We start from the raw sequence: 17,244 nt of genomic DNA, 5'->3' as shown, positions 1-17,244 counted from the left end.
AAGAGAATACTTCCCTCAGTGGCATCTTAGAGCCAACCAATTATTATTTCCTGGGGTGAAGAAAGAAATGATCTTATCTGTATATGAATTTTTTTTGCTCCTGGTGATTTACACAAAAAGTCATTTTCAGAGAATAACTATTAGATGGTTTTTAAGCACTAGATATGACTTATTTTGGAGCAGCTAAGTGGTCCAGTGGATAGAGTGGCAGGCTCGGACTCAGGAGTTCAAATCTGTCCACTTCTGACACTTATTAGCTGTGTGACCCTGGGCAAGTCACTTCACCCTGTTGGCCTCAGTCCTCACCTGGAAAATGAACTGGAGAAAGAAATGGCAAACCACTTTAGTATTTTCTGAAGAAAATCCCAAATGGGGTCACAAAAAGTCAGACGCTACTGAAAAATGACTGAACAACCAGATGGAAATATGGTTCCATCTCAGTCAGTTCACTAGGACCAGGAGCTGTCGCTGTATGTGTTACTTTACAAAATGCAGAGATGTTATGGTCAATATGGTCAGTTATGGACAGTACAGTCACCAGTGGTAACAATTCCTCCATCAGCCATCCCAGACATTTTGCACGCTGGTACGCCCACTTCACAAAATACTTTTCTGGCCACTGAGGTAGGTAGGACGTGTCAGGGAAATGCAGCGGACTGCAGCTACAGTCATCTAGATCGCTTTCCCAGTTCTGTCCAAAGGCATCCAGGAAAAATGACTGTCCTGACTTTGGATTTGGCGATGGCAGACACTCTCCCACAAGATCCAGCCTCTTCTCTCCAGAGTGCCACATCCTTTTCTTTGAGCAGGAGACAGGTTTCCCCTCCATTCACAGTCCTTTTGCCTCAAAGCCCATAGGGCCAAAAGTTCATTTAAAGCTCTATACAGTAAGTCTGTATGAAAGATGCAGTGTTGGTGGTTCTTAGTTATCTGGCGACAAAAATCTTTCAGCCTTTTTCCTTGTGACTGCTTTCGGGTTGACTTTAGCAGGAGGATTAAAGCCTGGATAGATCCATCATTCTATCGTGTAGTTATTTGAATAGAATCAACTTTCCTGATGACAGAAGAGAAAGACCCATCCTTTTTGGTGCTCTGAGTTACTAGCTAGCAGCAACATGGCTACAGATTGCAAAGCACTTAACCTGTAGAACAACCCTGTGAAGTGTTACGAATCATGTCACAGAGAAGAAAACAGAGGCTACAGCTAGATAAGTGACTTGTCTAAGGATATATAGCTAGGAAGGATCTGTGGCAGGATTTGAACTCAGGGCTCTTTGACTCCAAGTCCAGTGTTTTATCCACTAAGCCTCTAGATGCCTCTTTGTCTCAACCTACTTCCCAATATTCTGTGCCTGGAAGATGAGGCTGGTACAGTTATATATTGATGGGCCATTAAAAACAAATTTTCAGCTAGTCTTTTGGTACTGCAGGACTGATTGCAACAATATCAATTCCTTCTTTGCTTAGGTGCCAGTTGGTGAAGACATGGCACGTGTGCCCCAGCTGTACAGGGTGGCTGCTCTGTTCCCCCTCTCCTCAGTGCTTGAGGACATTTTTTCCATGTGCCACCCTCTGTCCAGCAGACCAATGTGAGCACTTCCTCCCTCCATTCTCTGCAGTAATGTCGGGAGGCTCACAGTCACCTTGAAGGTGCACTTTGGGCATGTGATCTCTACAAGGTCTAGTAACGCTGTCCTAGACAATTAAGTCCTAACTATTCTGCCTGAGGGATTAAAAAGGCTCTGGAGCTTGGCTCTGATCTCCTTTGGTTTGAAATGACCTGGTCATTCCCAAGATATTTGGAGATTGTAGTTCTGAAAAGTCCCTCCACCTGTTGTTTGTCCTTTGTTTCGAAGAGGACCAATGACGTCATGGCGCAACATCTTGACTTGTGTAAGTTGGATTTCAGTGAGGCAGTTGCGTAAAGTTGTCAGCCTCATTCTCTCTTCCAGAGTCATCCAAGACCGGTGGCAGGACAAAAGTCAGGCCCTCTGGAGGTGGGATGGCCTTAGAGTCTTCTGATGTCTGACCAAGCTCTAATAGCACTACAGCTCCTGCTTTGGCTGCCTCTGTGGCCATCGGAATGAATTGTTCTTATCTGCCTATTCCTACATGGTAAGTCTTTACATACTTGGGGTTGATATTCCCCCAAATTACCAACAGGTTTGAGGTCAGTTATCCTCAACTTGGTTTAGCCCAGTCTATTGGATGGTTTCGTGGGAGTGTAGCTGTTGTACGTGTTATAGCTTCTTGGAGCCACAGCTGAGAGTTGAGTGCCAAGTGGACACCAAAGGAAAATGAGCAGCCCTGGAAAGGGCTCAGCAAGCTCTCCCACCAGAGGTGCCAGTCCTCCCTGAACATTCCATATCTACTTCTGAGAAATCCCACTGTGCAGGCTTCATCCAGTCTATGAAAACACAAAGATGCCAAAGTTTCTTCTTGACTTGTATTTCTGATTTAACTTTTTATTCTCCAGAAAACCAGTGGACAGGTAGATAGGTGGTTACTCCCCAGGGAGGGACTTTCACAATTCTTTACATGCTAGAATATCCTCTCACATCCCAGAAAATAGCAATGGAGCAAGGGAGTGGGGAAGATGGGGTCGATAAAAAATTGCAAGAGGTGATGATATTAGGCCCAGTTGCAAATATTTTTTGATAAATGTTTAATAATACCAAAGATAAGATTAAGATAATTTTAATCGACCACAGCAGGATGGTTTGGATTGCTTAAGGTTTGATAGCATTTCTAACTTCCCAAAGTATGCTCAACTGTTCACCAAATTTAAGTGGATCCTTCTCAATCGAGAGTAAACACAGTGGAATAATGAACTTCTGGAAGAGCAGATAAAACCTTGGGACTATGTAATAGCCCTATTTCTGAAAAACAGTCACAGAATTCTGATTAAGGACAGTTGGGCAACCAAATTTTGTTACCAAGGAATAACTCTCTAGGCATCATTCTCAAATCAATAGCATTTCTAGAGAATGATTTCCCCAAATCATAATGTTAAAATGTTTGTTATAAGATTATTTCATGGACTTAAAACATAGACTGGCAGTCAAATAACATGCATCCCATTGAATGCTTTTCTTCTAAAGCAGCTACATGAAAAGCCATTCTAATCCATCTCCCAGTCTGGGCATTCTATACAAGTTGTAGTCAGAAGTCAATCTAGAACCATGTTGGTGAACCTATGGCACATGTGCTGGAGGATGCTGGAGGATTCTGCTCCCTTCCCCCTCTCCACTTATACCTGAGCTCATTTCTCCCATGATCTGCTCCTCTGCCCAGCAGCCCAATGGCAGTGCTTGCTTCCTCCTTGTCTGGGGTACGGCAGGAGGCCCACATGCAGCATGAGGGTTGTAGTTTGGGTACTCAGTTTCTCAAAAGTTTGTCATCACTGGTATAGAGTATTGATCACCTCTTTTTCTCTGTTAGAAAAGGGTGACAACTAGCAATTTTTATTCAGAGCACAATTAAATTACGCTATGAATAGTAATTGTCTCCAATTTGTCAAATCTAACATAAATCAAAATTTTGAATTAGGAGGGAATAAGCTTTTTTAAAGTACCTATTATGTACAAGCCACTGTAGTAAGCATGTTACAAACATCTCAGTTGATACAACAATTTTGTGAGGTAGGTGACATGATTATCCCCATTTTATAGCTAAAAAACTGAGGCAGAGAGAAATGACTTGTCACATAGCTAGTAAATGTCTGAGTCTGGATTTGAACTCAGGTCTTCCTGACTCCAGTCTCAGCACCCTACCCACTGTACTACCCAACCTCAATAGTCAGGGTTGATTCATGATTCTAGTTACTTTTCCATATCCACAAAGATACCAGAATCTATGATGTTAAGCTTGGAAATCATTAGCCAAAATGAACTCTAGTTGTCTGAAGAGGAAATAAACATTTTTCCAACTAGAGTTTCATAGCACAGCAGGCAGAGCGATCTCTCTGGATCTTGGTATTCTTTCCTTATCTCAGTGACCTTTAAAACTTCTCTAAACTTCCATCACTACTTTCTTCTCTGATTCTCTCTCTCCTGAATTGGTCCTTGCTGGCAGCTGGCCAAAAAAGGTCTCTATTTAAGTGGAAGACATCACTAGTTCTATTCCTCTACCGTTGGGGGATCAAAAACTGAAACATAAATGGAAAATTAGTTAATTTCTTAATCTCGTATTTGTTTATTTTCAGCTTCTGTTTCAAATTATTTTCAGATCTAGTTTCTCCTTTCCCCACTGAATATCTAGCAAATTAGCAAATTTTCTTGTGCATTTCGAATTCATTTTAAAAATTTTACTTTTAAGTGATCAGTGGAAATGTCTAGGCTTAATGAGTTTCTAATTTTGCCATGTAAAAGTTTTCCAATTGGGTTTCTTACCCAAGAACTTGCAAAAGTAAGGCCTATCCCAGTTCCATTTAGCTGACTTTGCTTCTAATTAATGAAGACAATTAAATTCTACCAAATCATTCAGAGAAGCCCACTATGGCCCTGTCAGTCAAACTCTTTCAAATGAAATTTTGCTTTTTTCCAAATTATTTTCATGGCCTTCTTTTTTGCTCCTGGTGATTTATACAAAAAGACAATTTCAGAGAATAACTATTAGATGGTTTTAAAGCACTAGATATGACTTATTTTGGAGTAGCTAGGTGCCGCAGTGGATAGTGGCAGGTTTGGAGCCAGGAAGATTCATTTTCCTGAATTCAAATTCCACCACCTCAGACACTTATTACGTGTGTGACCCTGGGCAAGTCACTTTACTCTATTGACCTCAATTTCCTCATCTGTAAAATGAGCTACAAGAGGAAATGGCAAACCACTCCAGTATCTCTGCTGAATGGGGTCATGAAGAGTTGGATACGATTGGACACTGATGACGAGGTTTACTGCAAATTGACAGTCCCTTCTCTCTCTGTCTGTCTCTCCTCCTTTCTCTCTGCTTGTCTGTCTCTCCTCCTTTCTCTCTGCTTTTAGAGTCACTGAAGCAGGAGCTTTGAAAGTAGCTACACTTCTATTATGAACCAAACATCTTACTGAACAGATATTGACACAGACTCACAGAAAAGACAAGTCAAGAATCATTTACGAAGCATATACTACATCCTAGACATGGCGCCAAGTCCTGGAGACACAAAGAAAGATCTGTCCAGTGCTAGGCTGAATTCCTATCAGATGAAATAACTGTTGAAACTGTACGGTTGCCTATATATGAAGAGAGAAAAGCTGAATTACTTGAAGGTGTTGAAAAGCCACACTTAACCCGAACTGTAATGTTGTTCCATTGGAAACAGGGCAAGGCACATGCCATTCTCCTGGTCCTACCTGCTGTAGGAATTGTCACAATGCGTATGTAGAAGATGGATTCAATAGCGTGATGTCATCATTAAGTTACAAAAAGCCACCCTTTGGTCCCATCTATATGACATGGATAATAAAAGAATGGAATTAGGGGACCAGGATGGGTAGAAAGACCAAGTTGTATTTTTCCCTTTCAGAATAAGGGAGACTTAGGCATGTTCCTAGATAGATTGAATGGAGGCAATGGAAAGGAAAAGCTCAAAGATAAACGTAGTAAAGGGGATTATGGCTAGATCAAGGAAGGTCCTAGAGGAAGTGGGACAGAATGGTATCCCCAGTGCAGGGAAAGAGACGAGTATACATGAGGGAGAGGAGTACCTCTTGTTCAGTGACCTGAGGGAATCCATAGAAAGAAGACAGAATTTAATGCCATTAATTCACAGGATCACAGGAATCAGAATTGGAAGAGAGCTTACTTAAGAGGTCCTCTAGTCCATCTAGACATTTTATATTGTGCTTCTCTTTTTATGGAGAAGAAAACTGAGACTCAGAATACCACTCGCCTCTTCAGCCTCCACCCCTTCTCCTGATGTGGCAAACTTTGGCCCTGTGTGCCTGAGAACTTTTAGATTGTGAGCCTTATAATGTTCTTGGGTCAAAAAAGAAGCACAGTTTAGTGATCTGGGAGCTTTGTAAACCTTAAAATTTCTTAGACTTATGAATGTTGGAAATTTCTCCATTTCCAACATTAGGTAGGGAGGGTCCTTCTCCTCCCTACCTAAGATTACTTTAGGACAGGAACCTTTTGCTGAACAATGGAAAGGGCTTTGACTTATGCTTAAGCAAAGAACAGGAAGTTCTTTGAGTCATGACTGATTTTAGAATTGATACAATAGAGATACTTGGAATGACAGAACCAGGTCTTGGAAAATACAATTTCCACTCTACTCAGTCCTAACAGGATTTAGGAAGGGCTGCAGCATAGATCAAGATTTAATTATTTGAGAATATGACCTTCAACAGACATGTACAAAGCCACAGACCTCTGGGCGGTCCTGGATTAAGGTAGAGCCACCATTGGCACAAGGAAGACATGGACAGTGATTGGTAGATGTGAGAACTGAGGGGAGGAAATTTGGATGGTTTCCTTAAAGATAGCAGGGTCTGAGGACTAGAGGTGGTTGGTTGGAGAGGTTTTGCTCTGAGAGGTTGTGCTCTGAGAAGCTTGCTCTGAAGAAAGCTGGAGGTGAAGGCTCCTGAGACTGTTTCTCCATTTTGGTCACATGAGTGATAGGGACTGATCTCTTTTCTTTGCCTCAGCTATCTAAGGGCTTGGGCCTTTTGGCCCAGTCTAATCAGAAGGGGTATTTAAGCCCTATTCCCTTCTCTCCCCTTTCTCTCTCTCTCTCTCTCTCTCTCTCTCTCTCTCTCTCTCTCTCTCTCTCTCTCTCTCTCTCTCTCTCTAATACCTTTCTTCCTCCTGTTTGTAATTAAACTCCATAAAAGGTTGACTGCTGACTTGAGTTTTCATTAAGGAATTACGTAGCTGAATTCCTTGGCGACCTTAAATTAATTTATATCAGTCTTTAAGTGATTTCCTTGTCACAGCTTAGAAGAAGTTTCTCTTCTAATGGGGAAACAATATGGCCAAGTATAACAATACATACAAAACAAATACAAAGTAATTTTTTATGGTCAGTGCGAGCATGTAGGGGAATCAACAAAACCTTTTTGTAGCAAATAACTCAAACTGAGTTTTGGAAGAAACTGGGATTCTACATGGGTAGAGAGAGGTGAGGAAGGAAAATGTTTCAATCATGGGTCACAGCCAGTGCAAAGGCCCAGAGAAGGGTCATGAAGTATCGTGTGTGAAGAATAGCTTGGTGTGGGTGGAGGAGTGACCCATTTACAATTTAGAATTACATTATTTCATTCCCATGCTTGTTTAATTCTTTTGTCTCTGTTTCCTTTCATCATAGTGTGGTTCAGTGGAAAGAAATCTGAATTTGGACATGACTGACTTCAAACCCTAGTTCTGCCACTTACTGCCTGGGTGACCTTGGGCAAGTCACTTACCCTCCCTGGGGCTCAGTTTCCTTGGGCAAGTCACTTACCCTCCCTGGGGCTCAGTTTCCTTGTTTGCAAAATCCAGGATTGAATACAATCACCTCCAAGTTCTTCCAGCTTTAATTTAGTTATCTGATCCTATGAATGGCCATTTTCTCATTATAGTCTAAAAAGAATGAATTTCATATTCTGCCTTTGAATAAAAAATTTCATAAGAGTAGGTGAGGGTGGTGGGAGCCAGATTAAATCAGGGAGCGAAGCAATAGAGGCATTTTTCAAGTTTAACAATGAAATTGGAGAGAAAAGTAGCATGATACCTGAGATCCTATTTGTACAGCACTTAACACAGCGCCTGGCACAGATGAGATGCTCACTAAATGCTCTGGCACACGGCCATTTCTTCCTGAAATATACATGTACCCCTTCAAGTTCTCATTTGGTAATTGCCAAAGATGCATCATAAGTAGTTTTTCCAACATTGTGTTTAGATCTATATTTCCTTTCTTGTTTGACTTTCTATTAAGTCTATCTGAGCCCAAAAGATGCACATGACAGTCATCTATAATTTTTCTTATATCTCATGTGTATATCTGTCTGTCTATCTATTGCTAATCTATCTGCTTATTTATCTATCCATACTTCTTTGTTTCTTTCTCCTTCCTTCCTTCCTTTCTTTCTTCCTTTCTTCCTTTCTTCCTTTCTTCCTTTCTTCCTTCCTTCCTTCCTTCCTTCCTTCCTTCCTTCCTTCCTTCCTTCCTTCCTTCCTTCCTTCCTTCCTTCCTTCCTTCCTTCCTTCCTTCTTTCCTTCCTTCCTTCCTTCCTCCCTTCCTCCCTTCCTCCCTTCCTCTCTTCCTCCCTTTCTTTCTTTCTTTCTTTCTTTCTTCCTTTCTTCCTTTCTTCCTTTCTTCCTTTCTTCCTTCCTTCCTTCCTTCCTTTCTTTCTTTCTTTCTTTCTTTCTTTCTTTCTTTCTTTCTTTCTTTCTTCTTTCTTTCTTTCTTTCTTTCTTTCTTTCTTTCTTTCTTTCTTTCTTTCTTTCTTTCTTTCTTTCTTTCTTTCTTTCTTTCTTTCTTTCCTTTCTTCCTTTCTTCCTTCCTTCCTTCCTTCCTTCCTTCCTTCCTTCCTTCCTTCCTTCCTTCCTTCCTTCCTTCCTTCCTTCCTTCCTTCCTTCCTTCCTTCCTTCCTTCCTTCCTTCCTTCCTTCCTTCCTTCCTTCCTTCCTTCCTTCCTTTCTTTCTTTCTTTCTTTCTTTCTTTCTTTCTTTCTTTCTTTCTTTCATAGGTCTTCTTGCAATCCAGTTAGCTTTTCCTTTAACCCTTTACATGTTATGCCACTTGATACATGTATATTTACTATTAATATTGTTCATTATCTGTGATGCCTGGAAGCATAATGTGGTTTCCTAATCTTCTTTTAAAAACTGCTTATCTTCTGTCTTAGAATTGATACTAAGCATAGGTTCCAAGGCAGAAGTGCAGTAAAAGCTAGGCCGTTGGGGTTAAGTGAATTGCCCAGGGTCACAGAGTTAGGAAGTATCTGAGGTCATATTTGAATCCAGCTTCTCCTGACTCCAAGCCTGGATCTCTATCCACTAAGCACCTGGCTGACCTTCCTAATCATTTCTTTTACTAGGATCTATTTTTATTGTTGTCTTATCTGTAATCATAGTTGTCACTCTTGAATTTCTGAGTTCAACTGAAATGTGATAGATATTTTTTCAGATATTTCAGTTTTATTTGTTCATTCTCTTTTTAAATTTTAAAGTATTTTTCCAGGTTTACATGATTCATTTTCTTTCCCTCCCTCCTCCCAGAGCCGACAAGCAATTCCACTGGGTTGTACAAATGTTGTCTCTTGATACCTCTTTCCATGTTATTCATCTTTGCTATAAAGTGATTTTTTAAAGTCCAAACCCCAAATCACATCCCCATATATACATGTGATAAGTGATGTCATACATTTTGCTTTTGTGTTTCTGCTCCCACTGTTCTTTCTCTCAATGTGGATAACGTTCTTTTACATAAGACCTTCAGGAATGTCCTGGCTTGTTGCATTGCTACTAGTAGCAAAGTTTATCACATTGGATCATTCCACAATGTTTTACTTTCTGTGTACAATGTTCTTCTGGCTCTACTCCTCTCACTCTGCATCAGTTCATTGAGGTTCTCCCAGTTCATATGGAAAGCTTCCAGATTCCTTTGAGCACAATAGAATTCCATCACCAACATATGCCACAATGTGTTCAGCCATTCCCCAATCAAGGGACAACCCTTCATTTTCCATTTTTGGCCACCACAAAGAGCACAGCTGTGAATATTCTTGTACATGTCTTTTTCCTTATTATCTCTTTGGTGTGCAAACCCAGCAGTGCTATGGCAGGATCAAAGGGCAGACAGTCTTTAAAAGGCCTTTGTGCATAATTCCATACTGATTTCCAGACTGCCTGGATCAGTTCACCAGTCCAGCAGCAATGCATTAGTTTCCCAATTTTACCACAACCCCTCCAACATTTATTGTTTTCCTTTACTGTCATATTGGTCAATCTGCTAGGTATGAGGTGGTACTTCAGAGCTGTTTTGATTTGCATTTCTCTGATTAAAGGAGATTTAGATGAAGTCTGATATATTTTATGCCAGCCCTTAATTCTAATTCTGTATTACTCTTTTGAGTTTTCTGTGTTTCTTGTATCCTGAAAATACAAGGTTTTGTTTTCTAATTAATTCTGCAGCCCCCTTCCATTTTATGCTGGAATTTGTTTCATCAACATCCCAAATTTATAACCATTAAGTTTGTTTTTCTCTCCATCAAAGTCTGTTGTTAATTTTTTAAATGAGCAGAAAATGCCCATAGCTTATTTTACTTGAAACATTCTGATCCTGTCTGCCATCATCACCCTCCCCACACACACTTTCTCCCCCTCTCTCACATCTACTCCATATTCCCTATTCCTTCTATGCTTTTTTTGGTGGGCACTAGAGGGGACACACACACACACACACACACACACACACACACACAGTCATACCTAAATACCTGTGGCTTGTTTTTCTTGAAGCAGTTTCCTCCCTTAGTTCCCTTTCTGATCCAGATACACATATCTTTCTCCTATCCCAATGCTTAGCTTGCTTTTCCCACTGTCATCTTTTTGATATTTTCTTTAGTCCGGATCAGAGTATGGTTCATGCAATCTTTCTCTCCCCTGGCCCCCTGTTTAAACGATTTTTGCCTCTCACATTTCATTTTAAGAAATGAAAGTCCTTTCCTTTCCCTCCTTTCTTTTTCCTTCTCTGGGATATTTTACCCATGATCATAACTGATTTCTAGTTTATCCCCTTAAGGACCCACAAATAGGGTGGGATTTCCAAGAGATAATGATAGTCTTGTCTCCTCCTAATAGTACACAATCACCAACCCCTTTCAAGCTATTTGTACTTATTTGTTATTCTTAATTTTCATTCAATCGCTTCATTTTCACTTCAAAACTCCATCTAATTGGTTTCATTTGAAGAAATTCTTAGAAGTTATTAATTCTGGTAACTGGAAAACATCTGGTCCAATCCCTTGCCTAATGTAGAAGTCTTTGCTATAAGGTTTCTGACAGGTGGCATCTAACTGCCACTTAAAAAACTCCAATGAGAGGAGATTACACAGCATCTTACGGGACATTTCATTTGTGTACAGTTCTCACCATTAGGGGACAGAGTCTGAGATACTGTTGTTAACTTGGAAAAAACACAAAACTATTATATAGTCAGAAAAATCCAAGTCTTTAATCAGGATAGGGATAGGTCCAATATTCAGCTGCCACACCGAGCCCAGCGCCAAGATCTACACAGAGCCTACGCCCTGGGGACTCTGGGGACGTATCCCTGGGAGAAGTCACCACGCTAGATGCCAATTCTGAAGAGGGCCAGAACTTGGGGCTCTTTTATACTCTCTGGAGAACTTGGTACTGCAAGCCTGCATAGACAAACTGCAAACAGGCTGCAAAGAGATTGCAGCCAGTCTCAGGGGAATCAGGGAGCAGCCAACTAGAGCAATTACAAAGGAAAGGGTCAAACTAAGAACTGGGCTTCCTGAGAGATAACTTTAATACAATCAGAGAAGCTTCTAAAACAAATAAAGGCACTCAACATTTGGATTATGCCCACAGATCCCACCCACACTAGGGTCCCCAAACAGTTTAAGGTCTATAGTTCAACCCAAAACAGGGGTGTGTGCTTGGTATTGAGGTTTCTCAAAGGGCAGGGGTAAACTTGGAGTGTCTAGATTTCATGTTGACACTGTCAAAACAAAATGTGATCTCTTTCCTAAATAGACAGATCTTCACTCACTGTGAAAATATCCTAGAATACTACTAGAGCGGACTTTACATGGAGTATGTATCATCTTGCCCTCTGCCCTCATGCCCTGATCACCATCCCAACATTCCATCTCTTGCCTTCACTCTCAGAAAAATAATTAAGAAAATCAGTGCAAACACTATTGCTGGAAAGGGCATGTCAACCTACTGCCCTATGCTTCCAATCATAGTCCCTTTGAATGTGTAGACCCATGTTGGTAAACCTATGGCACATGTGCTAGAGCATGCCAGAGGGACCTGCTCCATTTCCCTCTCCATGTGCAGTTGGGGACATTTCTCCCATCACATTCTCCTCTGCTCAGGATCCCTCCCATGTCTGGGGTAAGGTGGGGGTCTCACATACAGTGTGAGAGTTGCAGTTTGGGCACTTGGTCTCTGAAAGGTTTGCCATCAGGGGTATAGTGGTATAGACCATGGGCCATACCTTGGTTTGCAATTTACCAGTCGATTGGTAATCTACATGGTTTCTAGTTCTTTGTTACTATATTCTTGTAATGTATATGGGCCATTTTTTCCTTTGACCCTGTTGATATGTATACATATATGTGTATACAATCATCTGTGCCATATGTGATAATAAATGATATTCTATGTATGTCAATTTTGCATATATATAAAACTAGAAGTGAGATCTTTGGGTTAAAAATATTAACATTTTAGCCATTTTTTTCCTGAATAATTCCCAATTGCTTTCTAGAATGACCAGATGAATTTATAGTTCTGACAATAGTGTGGTAGAGTGGAGAAAAGGCAGAATCAATATAGTGGGATAGCAGGAAGAAGTATGATGAGCTCTCCCCACAAAAGCTCCTCCAAATATCAAGAAAATGCAACACACCAAATCATAGAGAGAAAACCCCCCCAAAATCACAGTTGACACATTTATCCAGTTCAAGTTGACATAGGGGCACAGACAGAGAAGTGTCCACACACTGACAATGGTGTCTGACCAGAGCATGCCACACACAGCATTCCACTGCTCAGGAACTGAAAGAGGCCCGAGACGGTTCATTTCTACAAGAAAGTCCTAGAGGTGTACCATAGCACTGTGACCATATGTAGGGTGTAGGGAGAGGTGCTAACAGGCATTTTGACTGCCCACTACCCACTTCTGAGTCACAGATCCCATGCATGCTAAGAAGTGAGTCTGCAGCTAGAAGTGGCATTCATGGATGAGGAGTGGTTGTAGGCTCTAGGCTCTGAACTAAGAGAGGAAGAAGTTCAGAAGCAAGCAGCAGAAGTGTGGCTCAGACCTCAGGAGTAGAGTGGGATCTGATTTCCAACTTCTAGCCCAGTCTAAAGCTTGCAAAGGAATACCTGAAATAAGAATTGCACATCAAAGAGAAGCGTATAGTTCTGCCACTCTGAACTAGAAGAACTCTCCCCAAGGTTGATGTGGCCAAGTCCAGCAGCATCTACTTTTGCTGAGACCTAAACCCAGCTCAGGAACTTGCAGAGCTCTGATCAGGGCAGGAAGCAATCAGAATTTGCCCTGGATCAGACCTCTTGGGGAATATTGAAATCTTTCAAGTCCTCAGCTTGAGCAGTTCCTGAGAGCCTAGAATAACACAACGCTCAATACTCCAAGAAAACAGCAACAGGAAAGACCAGGCTTTCCCTACTGAAGTGGACAGAACTGGGTCCTACGATAAAGTCCAGCATCAGAAAGTTGGCAGGAAAAATGAGTAATGTGAAAAAGAATTCCATGCTAAAATGCTATTGTGGTATCAGGGATAGTCAAGACAAAAACCCTGAAGAAGAGAATGACTTCAGATATCTGTAAGGAAAGCCCCAAAGGAAAATACAACTTTGGTAGAAGAGTTTTTTACAAGTGAAATGAGAATACTAGAGGGGAAAGGGGGGGGAAAGAAATAAGAGCTATGGAAGAAAGAATTGGAAAAAGTATGAACAGCTTGGTACAAAACATACAAAATCTTATTCAGGCAATAAACTTTGTGAATATTAGAATGGACCAAATAGAAACCAATAACTTGATGAAGTGACAAGGAATATTAAAATACAGGCAAAAGACTGGGGGAAAAATGGAAGGAAAGCTAAGCTATCTCATAGCAAAACAAAAACAAAGTGACAAAACCTCAAACTGACCTAGAGAACAGATGGAAAAGGAAAATTTAAGGAATCGTGAAGTACCTGAAATTTCTGACCTAAAAGGTGATTAGAGATTATATTTTAAGAAATCATGAAAAAAACTACATTAGATCTCTTAGAGCCAGAGGGCAAAGTGGAAATAGAAAGAATTCAGTGGTCATCTCCTGAAAAATGAAATGCAAGTGAAAACTCTCAGTAATATCATAATCAAAATCCAGAGCTTCCAGGTCATGGTAATAAAACATTACAAGCAGTTAGAAAGAAAGAAGTAAAGTATCAAGGAGCCACAGTCAGGATCCCACATAATTTAGCAATCATTACCATAAAGGAGCAAAGAGCTTGGAATAGGATATTCTAGAAGTCAAAGGATATATAGGTTTACAGCTAAGAATAACTTATCCAGCAAAACTGAGAATATAATGCTACAGATGAAAAAATGGATCTTTAATGAAATGGAGGGTTTCCAAGCATTTCTTCTGACTACTACCTCCTCCAATCTGCCTCCAAGATAAGAACCCCTGATCTCATCCAACCTCCTCATTTTGCAGATGAGCAAATTGAGACCCAGAGACTGGTTGATTTGTCTAAGGTCACACAGGCAGGAAGTAGCAGAGTTGAAATTTGAATCCAGGTTTTTTTCCTCCAGATCCAGTGCTCTCCCTACTGCACCATGTGTAGCATCCCAAGCATATTCACATCTATGAAATATAAATGACTGTATGGCTACTGTGTCTCCAAGCATAAGGTTATACCAATTAGGCTTGTGAATGTAACCTTGAACTGGCCGTGCAGCCCTTGGCTAAGACAAACTCATTAACATGCTCGGACTCAATTCCCCGGGAAAGCGCAGTTTGCAATCTACACGCCCAAAGGTGTTCCCTCTACCTTGCCACCCAATCTTAATTGTCTACACTTTGTGCTGTGGTTACTACGTGCTTGGAAGTACCGCCCAAGCAGGACAGGAATAAATTCAGAGGCAATCCCATGAACTTCCTCTTGCCTCTTGGCCTTTCTCCCCTTCCATGGAGCTCCACTGGGCTCCTCAATAACTATGTCTCTCTCCTCTTGACCTTCTCCTTCCCCGAGGCTGTAACCATCCCGGCCTGCATTTCCTATCTTAATCTCCTCATCCATCTCATGTTCCTTTGTACTCATACTTTCCTATCAAAGGGAGTATCATAGGGATTGCCTGCCCTATCCAACCACTGACTTGTCCGTGTCTTTCATTTCCACCCTGGTTCTCGGTTCCTACCTCTCCTCGGGTCCCATCACAAAGGTGAGCCCCTTCCCTTGTGGGACCCTGCTGGTCAGGGAAGTCCATTAAGGAAAACCCCACACCATGCTTATGCAACTTTTCCAAAGCCATCTTTACAAAAGAGTCCAGTTAAGGAGATTACCGCAAAGAAATCTGCTTTACAACATCCCTAACAACTGATTATCCAGCCTCTGCTGTTAACCTGTATCTACTGGTATTACAGTTCAAAGATAGCTGATACAAGAATTTGATTTGACTGTCACTGCTTCAGAGTTATATTCAATATTTCTGTTGTTGGTTGGTATGTTTTATTAAAATATGTTTCTAGAAATCAGTCATTACTTTGGAGTTTGACCAGAGGCAAATATATGAACAAGCCATATTGTAGCATCCCTGTGTTAAGTGGTACACATGGCCGATGCCTTTAAGCAACAAGCTGCTATTTGCTAATAATGGAAACTTTGGTATGATTGTTAACTATCATCTCAAATATGGTGTTCATGCGAGAAAAATAAAAAAATCAAAATCAATTCCAGTGTCGTGGAAAGAAAACATTTCTTCTTGGTAAACATAGATAGGGAAGAATGGTCTCAGGCAGCACTCCCCCGTGATGAGTTTCATTCCATCCCATTACTGAGCCTGGCAGATTCTGGGAATTGGAGTGACTAAGCCATCGGGCCAGATTAACACGATGTATCCACAGAGGTTGTAGGTTCCTAAAACACCCACTAATTTCTCAAAATGTATTATTGTTTGTGGGTTGGTCTTCTTCATGGAGATGGGATTCCCTATGGATAGTTAGGACCTCCAGATGTTTCTCTTTCTGCATATACACTGCAGATATTGTGCTGATTACATTGACTCTTCCCCACCCAAATCCTAGAGGGTCTCCTCTGTCATTTGTATAGTCATTTAGAATCTAGAAATTGACCCAACTTTCTATACAGGAAACATCAAGTCAATACGAATGCTCATTTCCCAGATTAGGGCGTGAAGTTCAGTAGATGGTCCATTTAGCTAGTCTGTCCATCTTTGACAAGCAGAAAGGAGCAAATAAATGTTATTTTGGACTGGAGATTGCTTTGTTTGTGTCTTTGTATGCCCAGTGTTTACTACAGGACCTTGCACATAGTACATGCCTACCAAATGTTTATTGAGAGAAAGTTAATTGAATGGAAAGTAGGCTATGCTGCATTTGGGAAACTGTGATGCCAAGTTACTCCCGAATACCAGAACTTGTCTTTTTCCTTCTTTTTATACACCAGTTTTCTCTCGGTGGTGTTATGTGGCTGATAATCATAGAAAGCCAGGATCTCTGAAGAATCAAAATCGAGAATAACCCAAAGGGGCAGAATGAGCTTCAATAGGTGATTGCAGTTATCAGTGATTATATGTGTAAGAAGTAGTGTGAAAGACATCATCAGGGACATGTATGACTGCAAGAGGAGATAAGCCAGACACAGCCCAGCTGGCTGGACAAGTCTCCATCACTGGCAGTACCCTTCTCCCCTTGTTGCCCTCCCTTAACTCCACCCGCTGCTGGGGCTGCCTAGAACCCATTTAAGCTTCTTGACTGTTGGCATAGCTTGGATAACAGTTGGATAACACCAACACTTGTCCTTCCAGTGAGATGGGGGACCACCAGACCACCATCTGCCCTGCTGCTGTCTCCTAAAGTCCTCCAGGCATTACCTACTGCCCTGACTCTATTCCCATCAGTCCCCTGCCATGATCATCTGACCCAATGACATCACATAAAGACCCCTTGGGCCTTGCCATCTGCCTCTGTTGCTGAACTCTTAGCACTTCCAAGTTTTGCCATTCACCCTGCATCAGAACTCTCTTCAATTATAATGTGAGCTCAGAATAATGTCCCATTTTTTCCTATTTGTATTCCCAGTACTTAGCACAGAGCTTGGCATAGAATAAGCACCTAAGTGTTTTTGCATTCATTCATTCATTCATTCATTCATTCATTCATGAATAGCATGTAAGGCACGACAGATGGATAATCAAAGTGCAGTATTTCTATAGAGTATTTATGGAAGGACACGGACCAGAGTGGCAAAGGAGGAAAAGGCATTAGTGGATTAGGACTGTACTAGCATCAGGACTACGTACCCATGCCAATGAGTCATGATCCAT

At 41.2% G+C, this 17,244-nt stretch overlaps 1 protein-coding gene across 1 annotated transcript in view; it reads right to left on the bottom strand.

Annotated features, from left to right (window-relative positions):
• Positions 1-17,244, bottom strand: part of LOC103104288 (uncharacterized) — a 67,971-nt gene that overhangs the window by 45,778 nt on the left and 4,949 nt on the right. Inside the window, exon 5 of the mRNA XM_056809330.1 lies at positions 16,320-16,414. Within this exon, the coding sequence (XP_056665308.1) occupies positions 16,320-16,414 (95 nt within the window). The remainder of the gene's footprint in view (positions 1-16,319; positions 16,415-17,244) is intronic.

The sequence above is a fragment of the Monodelphis domestica genome, chromosome X (assembly GCF_027887165.1).
Source record: "Monodelphis domestica isolate mMonDom1 chromosome X, mMonDom1.pri, whole genome shotgun sequence".
Classification (NCBI taxonomy): Eukaryota; Metazoa; Chordata; class Mammalia; order Didelphimorphia; family Didelphidae; genus Monodelphis; species Monodelphis domestica.
The sequence above is the reverse complement of the archived record's forward strand: the minus strand, read 5'-3'. Positions and strand labels throughout refer to the sequence as shown.